This window comes from Pantherophis guttatus, chromosome 2 (genome assembly GCF_059756535.1).
Source record: "Pantherophis guttatus breed Tessera chromosome 2, ASM5975653v1, whole genome shotgun sequence".
Classification (NCBI taxonomy): domain Eukaryota; kingdom Metazoa; phylum Chordata; class Lepidosauria; order Squamata; family Colubridae; genus Pantherophis; species Pantherophis guttatus.
Genome location: NC_142064.1, coordinates 67633196 through 67653222, shown reverse-complemented (window position 1 = coordinate 67653222; position 20027 = coordinate 67633196). Strand labels below are relative to the sequence as shown.

Here is a 20027-nt window from a genome sequence, read left to right as displayed (position 1 = left end):
GTGTTTGTCTTTTTCCTTCCTGAGAGCAGGGTTCTTAAAAGTATTTCTGTGGTTGCAGCAGCAAAAATATTAGGACTAGGATTGCAACAGCAGTGAAAACCACAATTTCATATACACTGAATATAAATATAAAATAAGAAAAGAGGATTTCAAATTCCTGTTCATACTTACCCTCCAAGTCCAATGACAAATGTTTTCATGGTTCCTTTACAACCTAAACATTAAATTGAAAGGATAAAATCAAGAGCATGTCCATTAATTATTTTTTTAAGCTTATGTAATCTTTATATAGGGACGCAGTGGCTCAGTGGCTAAGACGCTCAGCTTGTCGATCAAAAGGTTGGCAGTTCAGCGGTTCAAATCCCTAGTGCCGCGTAACGGGGTGAGCTCCCATTACTTGTCCCAGCTTCTGCCAACCTAGCAGTTTGAAAGTATGTTAAAAAAATGCAAGTAGAAAAAATAGGGACCATCTTTGGTGGGAAGATAACAGCGTTCCGTGCACCTTTGGCGTTTAGTCATGCCAGACACATGACCACGGAGACATCTTCGGACAGCACTGGCTCTTTGGCTTTGAAACGGAGATGAGCACCGCCCCCTAGAGTCGGGAATGACTAGCTCATATGTGCAAGAGGAACCTTTATCTTTTTAACCTTTATATATTTTTAAATTGAGCTATGTCAGCGAAGGACTCTAAAACTGGGCTAGACTGGCCACTGTATGAAAAACCACGTAAGTAAGAGCTCAACAGTGAGAGAAATCAATGAAACCACAGCTGAGACACAAAGTAAAAGAACTATAAAAAGGAGGATTACACCAGGATCTGGTGGGGAGACATTCTTCGTACATGCAATCACCATCTTTGCTACGGCCTTATGATTTGGTGACCATGAGAGAACATAAAATGTATGTAGGAGACTGTTGAGTTCTAATCCCACCTTTAGACATGAAAGCTCTTTGGACTAAATAGGAGGAAAGAATATTCGGCAAGTTCACGACCTTGAGTTACTTATAAAGCAATAAAAGCGGCATTAAAAAAAATCTAATAAATAATAAATAACAAAAGAAACATTTGTGTGTTGTGTGTCATTTAGTGAGAATCATTTGTCTATCCAAAGATCCTGGAAGAGTTAATACTTTTTCGAGCCAAACAAACAGGATCTCTTCTCCTGACGCTTGGTTTCTAATCTCTTGATTGTTTTATGGCTCTTACTCACTCTTCCAGATTCTCTGAATCCTTAATGAAATGTGATACATAGAAATATACAGTGTTCTGTACATGGCACAGAGCTTGATTACTTGAGGGTCCATCTATCTTCCATGGTATCTGCCCAGCCAATCTGTTCCGGTAGGTGGGCAATCTCCTGGTTCCCTTAATTAATCTCAGGAAGTGTGCCTTCTCTGCCATAGCACCTCCCCTCTTGAATGAGGTTGTCCCTGAGACCTGGATACCTTGGCCATTGGTATTATCCAAATTACCCAGAGTCAGTGATAATCACGGGTTTAATATTTTAATAAATAATATTATATAAATGCAATCTAGAACAAGTTAAATTGTTACTTTCTGTTATTTGGACATTATTCTTCTACTGACATGGTATAAACATGTATTGGACTTTTAAATACCGTATTTTTCGGAGTGTAAGACACACCTTTTTCCCCCCTAAAAGGGGGTGAAATTTTAGTTATGTCTTATATACCAAATGTAGCCCCACCCACCCACTGGCCCCCACCCTTTGACCTCTGCCTCCCAGCAGTTTACCTCCTTGCAGCAAGCAGCAAGAAGAAACAGCTTCAGCACAGCCTAATTAGCATAAGTTGATTGGATCTCTCAGCTGATTTGCTCTCAGCTGTTTTGCGGGGGCCTCTGCTGCTTGCTGCAAGTAGGTAAATTGCTGGGAGCAGATTTTTTTTTTCTTGTGCTAATCAAGCTATGCTGAAAACGAAAATGAAGTAAAGCAGGCTATTTGCTGTTTGCTGCAACGAGGTAAAATTGCTGGAGGCAGAGGCAGATTTCTTTTTCTTGTTTTCCTCACCAAAAAAGGTAGGTGCGTTTTATAGTCCGGAGCATCTTATACTCTGAAAAATACGGTATTTATGTTACACTGCAGAGGCACAATCAGCTTGGGTTCATCTACAGTTCCAAGGTTCTTTCCACAGTATAAAACTAGGTATCCTCCTTTTTATAGCCATACCTTTCGAAACACCTTTTTGGAATGGAATCTGAAGTACTGCCTAGCCCTAATGCACATGAACATAAAATAGGCTATTTTGGTAAGTTCAAGCACTTCACAATGATTTTAGTGCTTTTATAAAACTGGCAAAACTTATGACTACAAATACTGATAACCATGAATGTATCTGGATTATATGCTATTAATTAACTATTATGCTACAATTGCTTCCAAGTCATTTGTCAGTTACATAAGAGTGAAGGGCTTTGAACCCTTTGTGATGCAAACAGAATTTCAAAACAGTAGGACAGGGTTCCAAAATAAACTGTAAAGACCAACGTTACATAGATAGAAAGGATGCATATCACTTGCAGAACAACGTATTTGTTCCAATCGTCACTGAACCAGGCAAAAATAAGATTTATGTTTATATCAAAATGACTGTCGGTAAGACACAGCCCTATTCAAATTACACCGTTTGTAAATAAAAGCTCTATGGTTGTTGAATAAGCCTGCAGTTCCTAATACAAGTAAACTTAAACAGAACAAGAAAGAAAGTTACAGTCAGGATGGAACATGGTGTAATGGACTTTTTCCAAGTCTGTAAAAAAGAGTCCTTGTTTCCTTATTTATAAATTGAAGAGACTAGATTAGAAAATGCTCTTGATTTTTAAATTGGAGGAAGAGAACTGTGCCATGCTGAAAGCACTACTTTGAAAGGTGAAAATGTAAATTATCTACTACCTCTATTAATGAAAGTCAAAAAGCCAAGTGAAGAAAACCAATCTGATTAAACATAAAGTCAGCTAAATTAATAGCAAACAGATACAGCAAACAGCCTCAAATTTGCCAAAGAACATACTGAAGTAATGGATAGCTCCTATTTTGTATGACTGAATAGTTTATTTAGTGACTGTTCAAAGTTACGTCACCGAAAAAGTGACTTATGACTATTTTTCACACTTACAACCATTGCAGCATCCCCATGGATATGTAATCAAAATTCAGACAGTTGGCAACTGACTCATATTTTTTTTTATTATTATTATTATTATTATTATTATTATTATTATTATTATTATTATTTTATTTCTATACCGCCCTTCTCCTGCGGGACTCAGGGCGGTGTACAGCCAAGATAAAACATTGCATATAAAATTTAAAAACAATTTAAAAAACAATTAAATAATTTCAGCCCAAGATATTAAAACCAACCCAATTAAAACCAAATCAATTAAAACTGAGAGGATGGGATCAAGCCAGCCCAGCTAGATGGAATAGGTGTGTTTTCAGGGCCCAACGAAAAGTCCGGAGGTCTGATATCGTGCGTATCTCAGGGGGTAGGTTATTCCAGAGGGCGGGTGCTGCCACAGAGAAGGCTCTCCCCCTGGGGGTCGCCAGCTGACACTGTCTGGCCGACGGCACCCTGAGGAGGCCCTCTCTGTGCGAGCGAACCGGTCGGTGGGAGGCTATTGGCGGCAGAAGGCGGTCTCGCAGATATTTATGACAGCTGCAGTGTCCTGGGATCACTTTTTGCGACCTTCTGACAAGCAAAGTCAATGGGAAAACAACCATGTTAGTAACTCAACAACTGCAATGATTCACTTAACAACTACAGCAAGAAAGATTGTAAAATGGGTCAAAATTCACTTAATTCACTTAACATATGCCTCGCTTAGCAACATAAATTTTGGGCTCAATTGTGGTCTTATGTAGAAAAACTACCTGTATAAACAGTAATGGAACCCAGAATTACATCATAGACTAGGACTTGGTAGAGTAGCAGCAAAAGCTTTGGAAGAAATCAATTACTGTGAGAAATCAATTAAAGCTCAGGAGCTGAAATCCTTCAGCAGGGAGGAAGCCAAAATTTAAACAGGATATTCAGCAGCATAATGGAGACTCAGAATAGTAAGGTAAGGAGTGCAGGGTGCTTTGGGGGTGGGGAGGCCCTGGGAGGCCAGGTGAAGCCTCTTAGACACTTAGGCACAAGTGCTTCTCTGCTCAGGCTAAAAATCTTGCTTGGATTTTAGCAGGAAGGATTTCAGTTTCTAAGAGGAGAAACACTTGTATGTAGACATTGCTGGCCTTCCCACCTCTAAGCTCCCAGTGTACTTTACCTTCTATCTATCTTACCTTCTATTCCTTTCCGTTGGCAACCCACAAGATTAATCCACAATTGCAACTCATTAAGTGAAATAGTCATGCAGCATCTAGCTTAATTACTGGTTTGTTCCAACTACGAAGATTCCAGTTCAATTCAGATTGTAAGTTGAGGACTACCTGTATTTGGGACACATTACGTGAAGACTTAGTTCTGTGAAGAGGTCTACAATGCTAGGAAAGCTGAGGGGGAAAAAAGCAGGAGGAAATTGCAGCAACAATGGGTGTCCTATTGAGCAATATGAAGTGCCAGATTGGGATTAGATCATCCTGGAAAAAGACTATATGGTCACCAAGAGTCAACACAGACTTAATGGCACATGATCAATGAACGAGTTACATGGAACAAGTGCAGTGTGAATTTATCCCCTTTATCTTCTCATTTACAGTGTATTATCACTCCTTATTTCCTTCCCAGAATCTTACAGATTTCCATTATAACTATTCAGTATTCTCATTGATTCATCCAAATCATGAACGATCAGTTCTTCAAGGGCAAAAATGGAATAATTACAAATGGTTTTTGATCATGGGTTACATTAAAACCCTTTAACATCACAGAAACATAAATGGCTATCAATAGGATTTTTTTACCCCCATACAGTAGTCGCTCGGATTTTTAAACATAATTTCAGTTATGTTTGTTACCCTCGTTTCCTTCCCCCATTCATGACTGCTAGTTCAGCAGATCTGCGGATCAAATCTAGAGCCTTGGTAGTACAGTGGTCTAAAGCACCCTGTTATTAAGATCAGCTGCCTGCAATTACTGCAGGTTCGAATCTCACCAGGCTCAAGGTTGACTCAGCCTTCCATCCTTTCTAAGGTAGGTAAATTGAGGACCCAGTTGTGGGGACAATAAGCTGACTTTGTATAAATATACAAAAGGATGAAGGCTATTGCTTAACGCATTGTAAGCCGCCCTGAGTCTCCGGAGAAGGGCGGCATATAAATCAAATTAAAAAAAAAAAAATCTCACCGGCTCAAGGTTGACTCAGCCTTCCATCCTTCCGAGGTAGGTAAAATGAGGACCCAGATTGTTGGGGGCAATATGCTATACTGTCTTTGGTGTAAGCCGCCCAGAGTCCTTGGAGAGTGGGCGGCATAGAAATAGGACTAATAAAATTAAATAAATAAATTGATTGCATCTTTTTCTTACCACAAGGGGCTAGTTTGAAAGCAGCCACAGAAACAAAACCATGAAGGGAGACCAACAGCCTAGCACTCCAGTTACTCACTCGAAAAAAGACCCCGAGGCTCACGATCGCATTCAAAACACACGCATCATTAAGGGGCCAAGTACATATTGCCCAAGAACGTCCAGTCTACAATGACACACTTTTTTTTAGTGTTTGCAATCACACACTGCAGAGAACAAGGTCAGGTTTTGATTTTTTTTTTTAAATAAAAGTGAATTCTACAAGGGCTTGTCTCTTACAAGCCAAAGCAGGCCCTTTCGAAGCAACGCAACAAACGCAACTCACACTTTTCCCACCTCGGAGCAAAGCGCGCGAACGACTCCCGCAAAAAGAAAGCAAAGCGGAGCCTGCATTCAGCCATGCAAACGGAGGAGGGCGGGCCGCCTCCAAGCCCCTCCTTCTTCCATCACCCCATTAGAAGCCGCTACCTCCGTCAACCACAGAAGAGACTTCACGTTGCTTGCACAACCCAAGAACGCGAACAGGGAGGTCCCGCCGATTGGTCAACCCTCGCAGCCGTCCGGGGAAAGTTTAGGAACCGCCCCCCCCACCTTATGGGAGCTGCGCGCGCTGTGATTCGTCGGCCTGTGGTCGGCCCCTCCTTTCCCGCACGGAACGCCTACCCCCCCCCCCCCTTTGGGACGATTCCGCCTCGCCTTCGCTCTTCCTGCCGTGCGCTTCCTTGGCTCTAGGGGGAGCCGGTCTGCGACAAGCCGCACTTCCTCGTCTTTGCCAGAAGCACCTTTCGTGCCCTCGCCGAGCGCTCAGCTGGGACGTCCACCGACCCCCCCCCCCTCCGGCTTCGTCGGTCGCTCTCCAGCCGCGCCGCTCCAGAAATCCTCCGCGGGGAAGGGCTTACGGCGATCTGGAGGTGGCGAGCGAGCCGGCTCAGCTCTAAGATCGGCGGGTCTCGGAGGCTTTGGCTTTGCAACTTGGACGCAGCGATGTCCAAGCCGCCGCCTAAACCAGCTAAGCCAGGTAAGGGAGGCGCTGGTCTCCCAGCCCGCCTCCGTCTCTTCCTGGAAGCCTTGATCTTGCTGCTGCCGCCGCCTCCCTCCTTATTGGAAGCGGCAAAGGGGGCGAGAGAAGGGGGTCCTTCCTGACACGTGGATCGGCGCCTGCTGCGGCTCAGCCGGGAGAGCCCCGCAGGACGTGGTGCATTTGGCGTCCTAGACTGAGATTTCACCCGCACCTCCCCCTATACTGTAGCTCTGGCAGCCTTGAAGCTAGCAGGGCTGGCTGGCTTTCTCCTGCCCTTTTGTCGTTGCGGTGCGCTGGAGGTGGCGAGGAAGAGGCTCGTTCGGAGAAGAGGAAGAGCTGGGTCGGGTGGGGCCGGGAGGGAGGCTGTTACTGTCAAAAAGTCAGGCCAGGAAGTTGAGTTTTGCTGAGCCCGGCTAGGCTCCCTCCGGAGCCACCTGGGGGCGAGCGGCGGCGGCTGCTCCGAGAGAGCGGAAGCTCGCGCAAAAAAAAAGGATCCATCGATCGCTTGAGATCTTTATTGCAACCGGGCTTGCAATAAGAAAGAGCGAGTCGGGCAGGATCGGGCCGAGCTCTGATGCGTGAATGCCGGTTGCGAAATCGGCAGCAGTACTTAAAAAAAAAAAACAGACTTCCGCACCCTCGTCTGCAGGCATGTCAGAAAGTAGCAGGTTTCCTCCGGATCAGGGAGTTGGGAAGAGAAAATTGTCCTGACACGCAGACACCTTAGCAAAAACCATTAAGATACCCGGCAGATAAGCAAACCCTACACGGGATTGTTCTCAACCGCTTGCGAGGCGAAATAAGCCGTTGTCATTGGAAGTGGGGAAAGAAAGAGTTGGGTAGCATAAATAACATCATGCATAAAATCAATTATTTTGCACTGTTCGTTTCTACAAGTCAGGCCATTCCCCAAATCATTCATTTGCACCAGAGGAGGGATTGTGATTTAATGAAAGGATACTAAGCTGCTGGGATCTATAGCACGGATATTTCCTGATAGGTAATATACAATCCAACGGAGCGTTTTCCTGAAACAAGAGAAAGTGAGAGAGAGAGAAGTTATAGAAATGTTGAAATACTCAGGGGCTTGAGGGTTTCTTTCTGCAAAGAGGTTGAATTGATTGTGGGGGTCACTGTAGGAGGAGCAGAGCAGGACACCAAACTTTAAACTTGTAACAGGAATTCCCAAAGTGAAATTAGTTTGCTCCCGGGGATTAAAAATGTCTAAAAGAAAGATAAAAGACAATATTGCAATATTGAAAAACTTAGATTAATTCCGACAGCAGGAAATCATGTAATGTTAGACCATATTACAAAATGTGGTAAGTTACAAAACGGTAACTTTTAAAAAAATTTAACCCAGCCAGTGCACATCATTTCTTAAATTAGAAGACTAAAAGAAGCATCATATATTTTCATAAAAATAATGCATCCTAAATAGATTCTGAGTCATTTTATATTGGCACCAGTGCTAATATCAATTAAATACCAGTATGCCAATTAAAATAACAAAAGTGGAGAATCATTAAAGATTCATGTCATATCAGCTGTGGCTTCCCCCAAATCTTAATGTTTTCCTGAAAGCCGTAAGAAATGTATGGAGGTGGGGAGAATTAAAGACAATTGGTCTGGGATGAAAGGCCTGTTCCATATCTTAGCCAACTATAGATTTTAGACAGTGGGCCTAATAAGGCATACAAGAAAGCTTCAGATGATGACAAAGCAACTTCACGAAATCAAGAACATTTTATGTGCTTTACAGGAGCCTTCCTCAATCCACAACCCTTCCAATTTTTTGAACTACGTTTCTTCCCCAGCCTGGACCTTTATGTCTTTGAATAATAAAAGGCATAGGTTTTATTTTAATTTTCTGAATCAGTTTCATTTTCTGTATTTCCGTTTGAAATATACTGTATATACAGAAAAAGATTAGGAAGTATGATGGCATCAGGATCTCTCGTCTCTTTGGAAGAATTATGTCTCAATGTAGCCTCTTACTTTTGGGAAGAAAATGTAGTATAATTTGTTTCCTTCTGGGGGATGTTTTGACGGCATTTCAATATATGTTCAAAGAACAATACTGTAGGGAAGAGCAGAATCCTGATCTCAGTCAAAACATACCATTTAATTTTTTAAAACTTATATAAAACTGGGGACCCTTCCATACAACCTATATGCAACATCTAGCTTGACCGAAGAATCCAAGTGCAGTTTAAAATTTTAATTTAAAAATTTGTTTTATATTTTGTTACTTAACTAATCCATTGCCACATTTCAGTTGTTTTGCAGAACACTTATTTTCCACAAAAAGTATGTAACTCTTATTTTTAAATTAAGGAATTCAAAGTCTATCTAGGGAAATATTGAGGCTAATTTAGAATAGTCCGGTCCTGGGAATAGCCTAGTCTCAGAGCTCTGCCTTACAACATTAACAAGTATTTTACATTATTCACATAATCAAGGCAATTTATAATAAAAGTAAATTGTGGAGGCAGGGAGAATCAAAACCAGCAATTAATTTAAAAGCTACTGATACAGCAACATGTATGGCAGGCTTGGAAGCCAATGTCCCATATTCTCCCATCCAAAATGGGACTTTGCAAATGAGTGCAACATGTACTAGTTGCATGCAATTGAGAAAAGCTGATACTGAACCTTGTCTCTAAAACAATATTTATTGTTAGTCAATAGTTATTGTTAAGCTCGGTCCCTGCAGGTTTTTTGGCAATGTTTCATAAGTAGCTTGCCCTTGCTTCTTCCTAGGGCTGAGAGAGAGTGACTGGCCCAAGGTCACCCAGGTGGCTCTGTGCCTGAGGAGGGAAGAGAATTAATGGTCTCCAGGTTTCTAGTATGATGCCTTAGTCACCAAAACAACTAGCTTTCCAATACTAAAAATAATATTCCGCTTGTGCCTGAAACTGAACAGCCAAGACGCCAACATTTCATCTGTCTTTCCAAATTGAAGGTCTCATGATGAAGCCTATCTCTGGTCACTTAATCACTTTTTTAGTCTTCCTGAAACACAGTACCACTATCAGTTTCCTTCCTCTGAGTGGAATCCGCAGACCCACTTCAAAGTTAGTTTCAGATCAGTTGCAAGATTCAGACTGTGAGTGTGACTAAAATAACAATTATTTCTGCTTCATCTGTGCTGACGAAGTTCATTTCTGTAAAACATAAAGATCTGTCTTCAACCGTGGCATTCTGCCCAGTTCATAAGACCTTTTGTTAAAAGAACACAGATTGATAACGTGTGGGGTATAGACAGCCAGCCAACACTGTAGCTATGCAGTATACTAGTGATATGGTCATTTGCTATACAGTGAATACATTTCATTTAGGTAGTCCTCGATTTAAAACACTTTGTTTAGTGACCATTCAAAGTTACAACGGCATTGAAAAAAGTGACTTATGGCCATTTTTCACACGACCATTGCAGTAACTCTACAGTCATGTAATTAAAATTCAGACACTTGGCAATTGACTCATATTTATGACAGCTGCACTGTTATGACGTCACATGATCAACATTAGCAAGACTCTCTTACAAGCAAAGTGAATGGGAAAGCCAAATTCACTTAACAACCATGTTACTAACTTAACAACTGCAGTGATTCACTTAACACTGTGGCAAGAAAGGTCTTAAAATGGGGCAAAACTCACTTAACAAACATCTCACTCAGCAACAGAATTACTTACAATTGTAGTTGTAAGTCCAAAACTGCCTGTACTACTATAAAAGTTGGTTCTGCCAACTGAGCACTGTATAACAACTGATTCTTCATAAAAAGTTAATTCCATTGGCTTCCCTCCTTAAATAGAACTCTAAGAACAAAATGAAATCTAAGTTTCCATTCCTGGAAGGAAGATCTTTCCAAACTGGCTTATGATGTACAATATAGTTTTTACCTATTCCTTATATTCCTTCATGGAATCAAACTGAACTCATAAAAAGAACGAAGTCCTGTTGCATAGGAAAGACCAACATTTTAACTTCCTGGTGGGGGAAATTGAATGGAGAAAAGAAATCTTAGTGCAATAATAAGAGATTTGACTTCCCTCCAATATAACTCTTGTTTTGTTTTTGTAAGTTTTCAGGTTCTAATGGACACAAACTGTATTCTTTTATACTATTTCCTGGTGGAGAACAAAAATAAACATCCCCCACAGGGTTAGGAAATTTGGTTAAGACACTGATATTGTCAATTAAATACAGTTAATTTGAACCTCGTCAGCAGATAGAATTGGCCCCTCAAAAATGTACAGATATTTTTAGATTTCTGTGAAATATTTTTCTTCTAGAGTTAGAGTCCAGCTCAGGTTCTTAAATCTGGTATTTTTCAAGGCACTTCATGTTGGATTGTATATAGCTATGATTGTCTTTGTGTACCTACTTCCTGATTCTTGAAAAGTTAGAATTAGATCTAGCAAACCTGCTCTTCCTTTCCCTTGCAGTCAAAGAGATGTTCTCTAAATACTAAGAATTCTGATTCAGTGGCTGGTACTGGATCTAAATATGCTAAGGTGGCAAATATGGGAAATGATTGCAGATCCTCAAAGCAGACATTGGTGGCTTAGATGAATCATGATCTGGACTCATCAAAATAAGAGTAGTACATAGGTTTGTCCTCTTGTTGGAATGGCATTAGAAGGTTTTTTTTCTTCTTCTTCTTGGCCCATACAGCTCTTATCTGCTGCTCAGCAGTAGCCTCCTACTGTCATTGAGACCTTAGCACCAATGCCCAGGCCTTTCACCAATTATGGCTTTAGGTTTTGGGTCACCAACAGACCAACCATAAATATGTCTCTTGGAATTCTGTGCCTCACCTGCTCATTTGTTGCTTATTTATTTAGATGCTTTTAATGAAAAGGTATAGAAGAGAAGCTGACCTACATAAAAGACAGCCTTGGGTATAAGCTATATTCCTGGGATCGATTCTGTACTCCGTCCCAAAATGCCCCTAATATTTTTCTTAGAAAATAAGAATGACAGCAGACAGAGAAGGTGCTGCCCAGTGCTCTGATCAGAAAGAAAGAGAACAGAAATATGGAAATGGAAGAGACAGCATAGCATCCTTCTTCCATTGGACCAAAAGTTGGGCTTTCCAACTTGGGCTGGCACACTTAGGGCTCTCTGGTTCATTTGCTACACTGTGCTCCAATTAATTACTGTACACAACAGCAGGAATGCCTACTAGGGGTCTACACACTGCCTGTGACGGGCACTTTTGAAAACAAGTTTGCTGATAGAACAAGTGTGAAGTGTGGCCTGCACCTGCCTATCTTGTTTTCTAACTCACGCTGAAACGATAAACCCTTTTTTAACGCTAAGTCAAGCTGACAAGAGTTTTGCCACTTTTCTAGCCAAATGAAAGAATGATAAAACTTGCTCTTTCCCCTTTCCTTCTCCTTCCTGTGAATGCAGGGAAATCTGAAGTTCAGAGGAAGGTGGGAGAGAGAAACGCATACAAAAGATCCGTCAGTAAAACCTACAAAGCTATTGGAGAGCAAAGCATGGAGGACCCGGATTGTGGGGGCAATAAGCTGACTTTGTATAAAAAAGAACACTGCTGGGGGGGGGGGAGCCCTACTAAGTAGGTATATACAAAAGTATGAAGGCTATTGCTTAACGCATTGTAAGCTGCCCTGAGTCTCTGGAGAAGGGCGGCATATAAATCGAATAAATACATACATACATACATACATACATACATACATACATACATACATACATACATAAAGCAGTTGGCACTTGCTTGGTCTCGCCCAGGTGGGCAAGTAAAACGCCAGAGAATCCACTACTTGTCATGCTTAGCAAATGTAGAACCCCAGGCTATATCCCAATGATGAAAGGGAAGGAAGGGATTGGAACACGGAAAAGCATTTCTTAGGTTTGGCATCCTTTATAGCCAATTTGTACATGCGCGTTCAGCAGCAGAAGCTTGTGAGGCAGCAGTTCCCTGTACGACCACAACTAGTTCCCAAATTTCTGTTGTTCAGCAAGACAGGTGTTAAGTGACTTGTGCCCCGTTTTACAACTTTTCCTGCCACAATTGTTAAGTGAATCACTGCAGTTATTAAGTGTTCTGCCCCAGCTACGGACACCAAAGAACGCAGCACAAAGTCTGTTCAAACAGTCTTTACCTACCTGTTCAAAGGTAGGTAAATTGAGGACCCAGTTGTGGGGGCAATAAGCTGACTTTGTATAAATATACAAAAGAATGAAGGCTATGCATTGTAAGCCGCCCTGAGTCTCCGGAGAAGGGCGGCATATAAATCAAATTAAAAAACAAACAAACAAACAAAAACCTTAGTTTACTAAATAAACCAGTCTTTTACAACAACGGCTGTTAATTAATTGCATTAACAGCCACCAAGAATTCAAAGAATAATAACTGAAAGCTTACTATGGTTGGCAGAATGCCCAGAAGCAATTTGCAGGAAGCTGATAAGATAAGCAAGACAAGACACAAAGGTATGTGAACTAAGTTGTTCCCTGCAAATTGCTTCAGTCGGCGTTCCTCCTTAAATAGGCTAAGGGAGTGGCCAATTAGCCCCAAGCCTTACTCTCGAGGAGACCTCCTCCTGAGGAGCCACTCCTGCCTTTTGACAGCTCTGTGCGTTCGTGCATCGAGAAGAGGCTCCTCCTCTTTGTCCTATTCACTTATGGGAGCTTCTGGAGGTTCTGAAGGCCCTGGCTGAATCCCTGCCTCTGGCACCACATCTTCTCCAGCCTCCTCATTGTCCAACTCGAGTGCCAGCTGCACAGGCTGCTGGCGCAGCACCACACCAGCCTCCTCGCTGTCTGAATCAGCTACTAGCTGCACAGACCGCATATGGGCCACAACATTAAGTTAGTAACACGGTTGTTAAATGACTCTGGCTTCCCCATTGACTTTGCTGGTCAGAAGATTGCAAAAGGTGACCACGGGATACTGTAACCGTCATAAATACATTCCAGTTGCCAAGCACACTAATTTTGATCACGTGACCGTGGGGATGTTGCAACGGTCATAAGTGTGAAAAACTGTCATAGGTCACTTTTTTCAGTGCCATTGTAACTTCGAATGATTGTAAATCGAGGACTAACTGTATTGCAAATAGAAATGACAAGAATAATATTTTAAGTACCTGAAAAAGCCTCATAACATGGTCTTTCCAGATGTTTGTTTGTTTTTTTTAAATCACATCAGCTCTGCGTATTCCAATTAGGCTGCTCCAAAGGGTGGCCTGAGGACATTTTGAATTGCACCCTTTAAACTCTGAATGCAGTCTTGTTTTCAGGAACCAGTGCTGTGCATGGTGCCTGGCTACAATGGAGCAAGAATAGGATTGTGCTATTCCTCCTTCTGAAGTCTATGCAGCAAGCACACTTATCTGTAGAAGGAAGATCTATGCAGGAGTAGTCAAGAGACAGTTTCTCCTTTGAGAAAAAGGAAATGAATGTGTGTGTTTTTTTCTGCCCTGCAGCTGGAAGGCTATATGTTGAGGGAGTCGCATTTGAAATAGAAAACTGAAACACCCTCCAGGCATTTAAACCTGTTCCCTTTCTGTTCTTTCCCAGATGCAAACATCTGGCCTTAAATGCTTGCTCTCTTTTTCAAATGGATTATCATTGTTGTAATTAAGTTATTTTGGACTATTTTGAACCCTTCCTTCAGTCTGCCATTTTAAGGATTGCTTTATTATCGCTACTACAGTTGTCGTTGTTTTTTCCCAACCAATATTTTTAACATTTATGGCAGAAAACCACAATATGAACTCTTACTGAAATGGAACCCTTAAAAACATCTAGGCACATTCTTCCCTGTCCATCAATCTTTCCCAGCTTTAGTCATTTTAAGATGTGTGACTTCAACTACCAGAATACCTCAGCCAGCAACTTTTGAACCCAAAAGTTCTCTTGCTAAGTGGGAGACTGTATTTTTCGGAGTATAAGATGCACTTTTTCTTCCTAAAAGAGGATAGAAATGTTGGTGCATCTTATTCACCAAATACAGCCATTTTTGGCCTCCCGAAGCCCTATCCCACTCATCCCATTTTTGCAAAAATGGGCCTGTTTTTCACAAAAACAGGGTGCACAGAGGGTTTGGGAAGCCTGCAGACTGCTCCTGGAGGCCTGTTTTTCACCTATTTTTTGCAAAAACAGGCATGTTTTTTCCCTCCCCCAGACCCCAGGAGCACTCACAAACCCTCTGCGCACCCTGTCTTTCACCAAAACGGGCAAAAAAAGGGCCCATTTTTGAAAAAAATGGGGCATGCAGAGGATTTGGGAGGCCTGCTCCTAGGGCCAGGGAGAGCAAAAACTTTTTTTTTTCCTTACTTACCTCTTCGAAATCTTGGTGCATCTTATACACCGGTGCGACTTATAGTCCAAAAAATACAGTAGTCGTTAAGTGAGTTTTGTCCCATTTTATATCCTTACGTGTCACAGTTGTTAAGTGAATCATGTTGCAGTATCCTGGGATCCTTTTGCAACCTTCTGACAAGCGAAGTCAATTGGGAAGCCAGATTCACTGTGAATCACTGCAGTTGTTAAGTTAGTAACATGGTTGTTAAGTGAATCTGGCTTCCCAATTGACTTCGCTTGTCAGCAGATCTCAGAAGAATCCCAGGATACCGCAGGCGTCATAAATATGAGTCAGTTGCCAACCGCCTGTATTTTGATCATGTGATCATGGGGATACTGCAACAGTCACAAGTGTGAAAAACGGTCATAAGTCGCTTTTTTGAGAGGTGTTGTAACTTCAAACATTCACTAAATGAACTGTTGTAACTCGAGGACTACTTGTACATAAACTTTATGTACACAATAGCACAGCAATACAAAACTTTGTGGTGGTCAGAATTCCACAAGTAAAATACATACTAAATACCATATATAAACAAAAACGAAATAGGTTCAGTTGCATTACCACTGCAATCAAGTCATAGCGAGTTTCGTGAATAATAAAATAGGACTTTGCCATATTGAAAGAAAGAATTGTACCCCAACAGCTGTACATAAAGAAATCCTATACCATTTCAGACAAACGGTTGTCCAATCTCTTCTTTAAAACTTCCAGTGTTGGAGAATTCACAACTTCTGGAGGCAAGTTGTTCAACTGATTAATCGTTCTAACTGTCAGGAAATTTCTTCTTAGTTCTAGGTTGCTTCTCTCCTTGATTAGTTTCCACCCATTGCTTCTTGTCCTGCCTTCAGGTGCTTTAGAGAATAGCTTGACTTCTTTGTGGCAACCCCTGAGATATCGGAACATTGCTATCATGTCATCCCTAGTCCTTCTTTTCATAAAGAGGGAGTAGCAGTCCAGTAAATTTGATGATCGCTCAAGAATGAGGTTTTATATAATGAATAAGTTATCATAAAGGGCAGAGTTGAAGAAAATGAGTAAGTCGAAGAAAAGCTCTAGTGTTCAAGAACAATCGCCTATTATTCAGAAAGCTTTAGTGTTTAGTTGAAAGCAGTCAACATAAAATTCTTCCACCGAAATAATCTCAGATCATTTTAAAGGGCTATTTCCCCTTATATTATAATTAAAATATTTTATTTTTGATAAAAAGAATAATTTATTTAGTTTTTTCCCAAAATTGTTTGAGAGAACATAAAAATTATGTTTTTAAAAAGATTTTGGAAGAGTAGAGGCTAATTGCGATGATCCCATCTCTGCTGGTGATTTCCAAATGCTGGGTTTTTTAAAAAAAAATTATGAACTTTGTGCAGGAGTTAACATTTTTAAAGCAAGCTATTAAGAAATGGATTTAAAATCAATATAACCACTTTTTGCCTGGACATGCTCTTTCAAGAAATCTGCACTGCAGCAAAATCCCAAAGAAAACAGACTACAATACATCATTTGTGGTTCCCGTTGACATAAGCAGAAGAAAACACAGAAATAATTGGAGATTAATTTTCTCCCTCATGAGTTTTCTATGTTGATGAAAAGAGTGAAAATAATAGCACGCCTTACATATTAACACTTTATCACACTTGTACTAGTATTTCAAGATATTTACTGTCAGATAATAGGGGCTTCCTTGTTCTGATGTTGCATGGTGCCTCTTGATGGCTTATTCTCTATACCGTTTGTACACCTCTGCTGTTTGTATGAATGGAAAACAAACATTGAGATTTGTAATACCATCTAGTTTGTCCCTAAGATCCACCAATAAAACATATTGTTCTTGCTCTTTTAAATATAATGTTATTTGAGAAGAACTAAGAGTAAAACCTAATTGTTAGATGTTATACCATCTCAATTGGGTAGAACGGCCCAGACAGATCACTAGCTATCTTTTGGTGATTTGAGTAGACTAGTACCCACCATCCAGTACAAATTAGTTATAATTAGAAGCTAAAGCAATTGGGGCAGTTATATTTGTCATAGATTTATCCAAGAATGCAGATAGAGGAAATAAAAAGTCCCAAAGAAAGAAAATGATTGTATTTTTTTTTTTTTTTATTTGTGTACCGCCCTACTCCCGAAGGACTCAGGGCGATGAACAGCCAACAATAAAATACATAAATACACAAAATTTAAAAACCCGATAAAATCAAATTAAATTATTTGGCCCAGACAAATTAAAATACCCCAATAATTTAAAAACAGATTAAAATTTACATATTTAAAAAGGGAAGAGATCAGGCCAAGCCCGCTTGATGGAATAAAAAGGTCTTCACAGCACGGCGGAAGGAGCGCAGATCCGGGATCCTCCGTATCTCCGGGGGGAGCTCATTCCAGATGGTAGGTGCCCCCACAGAGAAGGCTCTCCCCCTAGGGGCCGCCAGTCGACACTGTTTGGCTGACGGCACCCGGAGGAGTCCCTCTCTATGAGAGCGTACTGGCCGGTGGGAGGCTATTGGTGGTAGTAGGCGGTCCCGTAAATAACCAGGCCCTAAGCCATGGAGCGCTTTAAAGGTGGTAACCAAAACCTTGAAGCGCACCCGGAAGACCACCGGGAGCCAGTGCAGCTCACGCAGGAGAGGTGTTACATGGGAGCGCCATGTCGCTCCCATTACCACCCGCGCGGCCACACTCTGCGCCAGTTGGAGCCTCCGGGTGCTCCTCAAGGGGAGCCCCATGTAGAGAGCATTACAATAGTCCAGGCGGGAGGTGACGAGGGCATGAGTGACCGTGTGTAACGAGTCCCGATCCAGAAAGGGACGCAACTGGCGAATCAGGCGGACCTGATAAAAAATCCTCCCGGTCACGGCCGTCAAGTGCTCTTCTAAAGACAGCCGTGAATCCAGGAGGACGCCCAAGTTGCGAGCCCTCTCCGTGGGGGCCAATGATTCGCCCCCAATAGTCAGTGATGGCGTCAACTGACTATATCGGGACGTCGGAAACCACAGCCACTCGGTCTTGGATGGGTTGAGCCTGAGCCTGTTCCTCCCCATCCAGATCCGTACGGCCTCTAGGCACCGGGACATCACTTCAAGGGCATCGTTGGGGTGATCCGGGGTGGAGATGTACAGCTGGGTGTCATCAGCGTACTGATAGTACTCCACCCCGAAACCACGGATGATCTCACCCAGCGGCTTCACATAAATGTTGAACAGGAGAGGCGAGAGGACCGACCCTTGCGGCACCCCACATATGAGGGGCCTCGGGGTCGACCTCTGTCCCCCTGTCAACACAGACTGCGACCGGTCAGAGAGAAAGGAGGAGAACCACCGCAACACAGTGCCTCCCACCCCTAACTCTTCCAACCGGTGCAGCATGATACCATGGTCAATGGTATCAAAAGCCGCTGAGAGATCTAACAGGACCAGGCCAGAGGAGCACCCCCTGTCCCGAGCCCTCCAGAGATCATCAACCAACGCGACCAATGCCGTTTCCGTGCTGTACCCGGGCCTGAAGCCCGACTGGAACGGATCCAGATACGTTGGATTTGGCATATTGTTGCTATTTTTTTTAATCAAATGTTGTTCTTGTAGTCCAAAGTACTCTCAACTATTTTTTTGCAGTAGCACAATTTTAAAAAAGCAAATTTTCTTTCTGGTGGTTCAGCTTTCACAGCTATATGTGACAAGTGAGAAAATCATAGCCTTGATTTACCCTGTATAATCTCATATAAACCCATCCACAATAAGCCAACTTTTGAATTTTTAAAATACCATTAAAAATGAAACTAAATCTCAAAATGTTTTATGTTGTAATTTTCACAATTGACTTATCCGTGGTAAACTAAAATTATATATTTTTCATGGTATTGAGAGTCAGCTTAACTGCAGATGGGCTTATATATCCCCATCAATGGGATATATGAATATTTTAAAAGAATATTACCATGTGTGTGTGTGTGTATGCATGCATACATACATATATATGCATACATACATACATAATACACACACATATTCATAGAGAAGCCCATCCACAGATAAACCAAAGCCAATTTTTAGGGTGCATTTTGGTACCTGAAATTTTCAGCTTCTGCTAGTATATAGTACCTTTATTGTCTGCTTGATGCCTCTACGTTTTAATATTTGTGTAGATCTGTCATATTCTTTCTTCCAAGTAGCTTGTTTGCATTGAGTTAATTTTGTTTTTTGACATAAAAGTAGGTTTCTATATCTATTTCTTGTTCTCTAGCATTTCTTAGGATATATTTTGCACAGGTTAAATACATGAGGGGACCATATGCGATTCTGTTATATACTTTCCCAACTTTCCCAATTTTTAAATAGGTCCTTAATCCATTCTAACTGTTGCTTCCTGGTCACCATACAGATTCTTAAGTTGGCAGATAAGATGGCCAGTACACCCCTGTTTTTAACATGATGATCATGAGCTATTGGGTCAGTGTTGACTTGTAGATTTTCTCCCTATTTTTCAGGGCTATCCAAAATCAGTTGTCATCTATAAATGCCCCTAATATTATACCATACTGAATAACCATAGAATTCCTGCAGTTAAACTAGTATTGTTGTTTGCTTGGGGGCCATATTGATCAATCCGAAGTGCTCAATCATATAGGCTCCAAATGCCATGTTTCTAGTCCACAGAGAATCACACTGTTACACTTTAGTAGAAAATAATGAGCATTAGCACAATTTTCTGGGTTTTTTCCCTCTAGGGTCTAGAAGAAATGAAAGTCATGTAAGCTTTCATACAGCTTAATACTACAAGGAAAAAGGAAGAAAAACAGGGATCCAGACTCTTGTCTACTTCAACTCTGTCAAGGAGAAATATTCTCTGGTTAATACTTATTTCTTTCTGTATTTTAGGGCAGGTAAAAGTTTTTCGAGCCCTCTATACATTTGAACCCAGAACGGTAAGTATATTTCTACTTTTTAAAGATACATAAAAAGGAAAATTTGAGTATCGAGGGGTAACTTGGTCCAGTCTATTTTTTGTGAACATGAAAACACAGGAAGGAGTATGGGTATATCCCCTGTGGAGATGAAATATCATTCCATTTTTAATTTTTTAGATTAAAATTTGGTGTTTGTTCATCATTCATATTTACCGAGAACTTCATCACATGACCTGCAGATTGTGCTTTGGCTTCCAGA

General features: G+C 41.4%; 2 protein-coding genes across 12 annotated transcripts in view; one reads left to right on the top strand and one right to left on the bottom strand.

Moving 5' to 3' along the window:
* Nucleotides 1-20027, bottom strand: part of NMRK1 (nicotinamide riboside kinase 1) — a 122616-nt gene that overhangs the window by 8170 nt on the left and 94419 nt on the right. For 3 of the 11 annotated variants that reach the window (XM_034410219.3, XM_034410225.3, XM_034410220.3), the window contains exons 1-2: nt 5816-6142; nt 172-214 (exon numbers count right to left, since the gene is read on the bottom strand). In XM_034410219.3, the coding sequence (XP_034266110.2) occupies nt 172-214; nt 5816-5891 (119 nt within the window). In that variant the 5' untranslated portion in view covers nt 5892-6142. Of the gene's footprint in view, nt 1-171; nt 215-4307; nt 4455-5310; nt 5448-5815; nt 6143-20027 lie in introns of those variants that run through there. The other 8 variants (XM_034410221.3, XM_087886137.1, XM_087886136.1 and 5 more) reach the window with 8 other exon arrangements.
* Nucleotides 5929-20027, top strand: part of OSTF1 (osteoclast stimulating factor 1) — a 32502-nt gene continuing 18403 nt past the window's right edge. Inside the window, exons 1-2 of the mRNA XM_034410226.3 lie at nt 5929-6508; nt 19740-19786. Of these exons, the coding sequence (XP_034266117.1) occupies nt 6475-6508; nt 19740-19786 (81 nt within the window). The 5' untranslated portion in view covers nt 5929-6474. The remainder of the gene's footprint in view (nt 6509-19739; nt 19787-20027) is intronic.